The sequence below is a fragment of the Protobothrops mucrosquamatus genome, unplaced genomic scaffold (genome assembly GCF_001527695.2).
Source record: "Protobothrops mucrosquamatus isolate PMUCROS unplaced genomic scaffold, P.Mucros_1.0 scaffold_279, whole genome shotgun sequence".
In the NCBI taxonomy this organism is placed as follows: domain Eukaryota; kingdom Metazoa; phylum Chordata; class Lepidosauria; order Squamata; family Viperidae; genus Protobothrops; species Protobothrops mucrosquamatus.
The window spans coordinates 293931-299692 of record NW_015386355.1 but is presented as its reverse complement, the minus strand read 5'-3'; the positions used below and the strand labels follow the sequence as shown (position 1 = coordinate 299692).

General features: G+C 37.6%; 1 protein-coding gene across 1 annotated transcript in view; it reads left to right on the top strand.

Moving 5' to 3' along the window:
• The window catches only part of STX7 (syntaxin 7), a 40096-nt gene extending 39456 nt beyond the window's left edge, over nucleotides 1-640 (top strand). The window contains exon 10 of the mRNA XM_015831761.1: nucleotides 29-640. Coding sequence (XP_015687247.1) covers nucleotides 29-121 — 93 coding nt within the window. The 3' untranslated portion in view covers nucleotides 122-640. The remainder of the gene's footprint in view (nucleotides 1-28) is intronic.
• The last annotated feature ends 5122 nt before the right edge of the window (nucleotides 641-5762 follow it).

Sequence of the window (5762 nt, the reverse complement as noted above, 5' to 3'; positions counted from 1 at the left end):
TTTTTTTTTTTTTTTTACTCTCATTCAGCGCAAGTCCCGGAAGAAAATATGCATCCTCATTCTTATACTTGCAATAGGATTAACGGTCCTTGGGCTAATTATATGGGCATCAGTAAAGTAAGGATAAATTATGCAAGAGCTTCTGGTCATGTCCCATTGTGAAAGCTGTTCAGTAAATGATATGTCAAGCTTGATAATTTCTGCTTTATCACAAGGTGCATTTTTAATCCCAAGAGTGCTTTTTCTTGGCTTCTATATTAGGATTAATTTGAAATTATCACATCTATCTAATTCACCAATATTTAACCCTGGGATAGGCAAGTTTTTATATAGTACCTCCTTTTCATTTCTTCTCCTCTGGGCCAAACTACTTGGAATACTGCATACAAGGACATTTTTACCTCATTGGATCAAGTGGGTCAACCTTTCACACATGGATCAAAAGCTAGATAGAGGGTGGGTGCTGTCAGTTGTCAAGCACCAATTTAATCTATCAATTTAATTGCAACTTTATAGGAACAAATACTTTTTTAAAAAAACAAAGGCTGTCTTTCTGATAGACATGTCATATGTCTCATCTTTGAGATATCATGTATTGTTTATTGACTCCATAAATCATAGAACTATCTACATCAGTGTTTCTCAACCTTGACAATTTTAAGGCATGTGGACTTCAACTCCCAGAATTCCACAGCCAGCATTGCTGGCTGTGGAATTCTGGGAGTTGAAGTCCACATGCCTTAAAATTATCAAGGTTGAGAAACACTGATCTACGTCCATTTAGCTCACTCTGTGCCAAGCTTAGTTCTAATAGGTTCTTGTATTGTCATTTTCTGAAATGCATTTCTCCTGTTTCTCTTTTGCTTATAAATGTTGTCTTTCTATTGCCACATTTCGATGTATAAACATGATACTGGGTATCAGCAAGCCTGACCAATTCTCATTGAACAAGAAAGCTTGGGGAATGTAGATTTTTGTATGTAACTTTAAAGTTGAGCATTTGGGACACACTTAAAATTAGTTGTTTGCACCTTCATTTGTGCACTCCTTAGGCGGTTGAAGTTAAAGGCTATGGGCAAAGTTAACGTGTATAGCTGCTTCAAATTTACCTAAACTTTATATGGTTTAGATGCCCGTAGTCTGCACTTCTCTCTTTAGAGAACTATTGTTAGTTATGTTGTGGGACACAACTGAATGAGGCAATAGGAGCTCTCTGAGTGGATCTGAAATCCTACATTCCTGTGTATATTTGTGACCCACAGGGCCCCCAAGAAACTTTTAAACTGGGAGTGAAACATACTCAAATCATCTGGCTCCCTATCTGCATGACTTCAGATTAAAGGGGGAGATCTTGCGTAGAGCAATCAAGAACAATTTGAATTATACTTGAATTATTTCAAACAACTGCCACTATGAACAGCAGATCTTATATCCCATTTTTAATAAAGCAGTTAATCCTCTTTTCCTCATCATGTAACTACTTGGGTACTAAAACGTTTGATTTCTGAATAATTATATAAAGTTTAATTGTCTCAAGATTAAAGGTTTTTAAAACTGCTTTTTTGGGGGTGCCATCTTGAGATAACTTAAATTTAAAAAGATGTTATTTGCCAGCTAATCAGTTCTTTGCTTTTTTAAAATGTATTGAATTGTACTATATAAATTAAACTTATTAAATTACTGTATAAACGTTACATTTTTGTACAGCAGTTTACCGGATAAACTCTTTTGAGACTTAAGATTTTGGGGGGAACTAAAACCAAACCTGGATTATACCATCTAAATAAAGATACCTTAAAAAGTGAATATGTTGCTATTTATGTTTTATTGTTATATCTTATGGGTAATGTTTTGGAAGGAGGGGATCATAGGGTGAAACATCCTCCAGAAAAAGAACACCAACAAGGCTAGGAAAAATAATGCTGCATTATTTGAATTTTCTACAAATGTCCTGATGGTGGTAGTGCTGTTACACTGATTCTCTTTTATAGATGGGTCTTTGCCATAAGGCAGACCCCTTGTCTCAAGGGACCCTAGCAGTTTAGCTAAAGATCGTACATGCAATATTTCCCCTCGTGCAGAGAGTCAACTACAATTCTGTTTGTCATTTTATAGGAAAAAATGTAAAAACTATACATCACTAAGAACTCTCCGGTCTAAATTCCTAAAAGCACATTTGAGCCTTGGGAGAACCAGAACACATTTTGGTTGAGTTCCCTGAACATAAATAGAAATTGCCTAGATTAGTTAATCTGTGTTCTTGTCCTTGCATTCTGCTTACCATGGCACAAACATTCCTTACTAATTATTTCTGACAGACATGAGCTCATGATGTCACCTCTACTTCATTCTCCACCCACTGCTGAGGCAATGTAGAATCATCATTAGTTGTTTGACTATGGAAGGAGTGGCTTTTTTTCCGGGACTGTGACCTGCTCAACTCTAAATGGCCATGTAAAAACTTTCCTTCCTGTCCGGTGACTGGACAATGCAAATTTACATCCATTTTGTCTCAGCTGCATATGAGACCCTCCATTTAACTTCATTTTTCCCCCAGTATTCTAGGCTTTATTAATAGGAATATCAACCTAAAGGGAGGCTGGTACTTTAAGAATCAAAGTTAATGTCCCATGGAAGCCTCTTTAGGTCCAGGGTCACCTCTAGACATTTTGGTGCACTAGGCGAAGTCATATTCTGACATCCCCTATAGCTTGATTCATCTTCTGGCTTTGTTAGAAATTTCAGGAAGGGTCCCTCTAGGGGTTTTGTTTTTAGTTTTTGAGTTTTATACTAACGATTTTCAGTTTTTTCCCCCTTTTCTCTGATATGTTCATCATATTTACTATATTATTATTATTATTATTATTATTATTATAATAATAATAATAATAATAATAATAATAATAATAATAATAATAATATAGTTGGAAGGGACCTTGGAGGCAGGTTATTCCACTGATTAATTGTTCTAACTGTCAGGAAATTTCTCCTTAGTTCTAGGTTGCTTCTCTCTTTGGTTAGTTTCCATCCGTTGCTTCTTGTCCTGCCTTCAGGTGCTTTGGAGAATAGCTTGACTCCCTCTTCTTTGTGGCAGCCCCTGAGATATTGGAACACTGCTATCATGTCCCCCCTCGTCCTTCTCTTCATTAAACTAGACATACCCAATTCCAGCAACCGTTCCTTATATGTTTTAGCCTCCAGTCCCGTGATCATCTTTGTTGCTCTCCTCTGTACTCTTTCTAGGGTCTCAACATCTGTTTTACATCGTGGTGACCAAAACTGGATGCAGTATTCCAAGTGTAGCCTTACCAAGGCATTGTGAAGTGGTATTAACACTTCACATGATCTTGACTCTATCCCTCTGTTAATGCAGCCTAGCACTGTGTTGGCCTTTTTGGCAGCTGCAGCACATTGCTGACTCATATTTAAGTGATTGTCCACTAGGACTCCGAAATTCCTCTCACAGTTACTACTATTGAGCAAGGTACCACCTATACCAGGGGTAGTCAACCTTGGCTCTTTTATGACTTTGGACCTCAATACCCAGAATTCCTGAACCAGCCATGCTGACTCAGGAATTCTGGGAGTTGAAGTCCACAAGTCATAAAAGAGCCAAGGTTGCCTACCCCTGACCTATACTATACCTGTACATTTGGTTTTTCTTGCCTAAATATAGAACTTAATTTTTTCACCATTGAATTTCATTTTTTTAGCGCCCAATGTTCAAGTCTGTCAAGATCCTTCTGTATCTTAAGCCTATCTTTTGGAGTGTTGGCTATTCCTGCCAGCTTGGTGTCAGCTGCAAATTTGATGAGTTCCCCATCTATCTCCTCATCCAAATCATTGATGAAGATATTGAAGAGCACTGACCCAGAACAGAGCCCTGGGACACCCCACTACACATTCCCTCCATGTAGATGCAGTTCCATTGAGGACCACATGCTGAATATGGCCTATCAGCCAGCTACAAATCCATCTGGTGGTGATGCTGTCTAACCCACATTTTTCTATCTTATCAAATAGTAGGTTATGGTCTACTTTATCAAATGCCTTACTGAAGTCCAAGTAAATTATATCCACAGCATTCCTCTGGTCCACTAATTTCGTCACCTGGTCAAAGACTGCAATAAAATTTGTCTGGTATGATCTATTTTTGACAAAACCATGTTGGCTTTAGGCTTTTCACCCAATTTTAATTACATCAGCACATCCTGTTTTCATATGGCAATAATTTTGCAAAATTATATTTGATTTTGGCGCATACTGCACAGAGGTTGTGCTGTTACCACTTTTCACTTTTGTATTGTGTATTTCAGAAATCTTTAATTTTGGGACCCCTGCCAATTGTCTAGGTTGCCTAGACCTAAAACCAGCCTTGCTTAAGTCTCTTTAATACATAGAAGCATAAAAGCCAGCTGTGTGACTTTGAACTGGACGTTCTCTCTTAACCCAACCCTCCTCATAGGGTTGTTGTGGAGAAAATAGGAGGAGGAAGGAATATTAGGAATATTATGTGTGATCAATGCCTTGGGTTACTTATAAAGGTGGGATTTAAAAAAAAAAACTAACCACCTCCCCCCTCCCCCCACTTTTCAAACTAAACTGTCTTTTCTGCTGAATCAAGCATGAGTGGAAAGAACATTAAAGCCCCTGCCAGGATAAATCATGTGCAATTCATTTTGTGAATGCATTTCAGAAAATATGGCAACTGATGTAGCTCGATAACTTGAGCAATGACGTAGATGAGCATGACCAAGAACTTTTACATTTGGCATGCCAATCTTAATTGAGTTCCTCCATAAACCAAAAATTGGGTTGACTTTGGTGTACCCTAAAAAGGGGGGGGAACGAGCTCTGTTATTTCCAGTTGAAACTGGAAGATTGGAGAATACAGAGGGATACTTGCCTCCCAGAGTCCCTTTGGATAACAAGACAGGCAGGATATAAGTACATGAATACTTGTCTATATTAAAATATTACTGGTGATTTTGATAACTGGCTAAATCAAGATGCAGAAAAGCTCTAGGTGGATTTTTTCCCCCCAATAATCCCAATTCTGACTTCTAGTCAAACAATTCTATCAGATATAATGAAACATTTATTTTGGTATGAATGAGAAACTTCAGAATCTCCAGCCACAAAGAGCTATCATGATGGAATTCAATCAGAATAATGGTGGCTAGAAGGACCAAAAATGCTTCTGGGCATAATCTCTGGCATTCTTGGGCTCCTGTCCTATCTGATTTTAAAGTTTGCTTTTTTTTTTTTTCAAGGATGTCCCTGGGCTCTTTCATAAACCATCATGGCATAACAAAAATAATGGCTTGCTACCAGTTAGCAAACAAGGTAAATGAAAATTGTAGACTGTTAGAACATCCTAGAAGGACTAGAAAAGTGGCAATCATCAACCTCATTGTATTTTGTTAAAGTGTGGTCTGTGACTTGCCATATGCACCAAGCAGCCATTTTTGAAAATCAGCCAACCGCTAAAGTTTATGAGGACACATAAAGCACCCTTTTAATATTCTATAGATGCCAAAAGTTGTGTGGCCTTGAATCGCACAAAGAGAATCTTGTTCTTGTACAACTTCAGTTGAAGAGATGACTGCTCCAAGATAGTTTAGTTCTTTATCACATTAATCAAAGAAGAACTCCCTATTCGCAAGAAATTGAAAAAAGTCAAGTTTGAATATTATTTTAGGAGTTCCACTTTTTCAGACTGATATTTTGTCACCACAATTATACTGAAGAAAAAGTGTTCG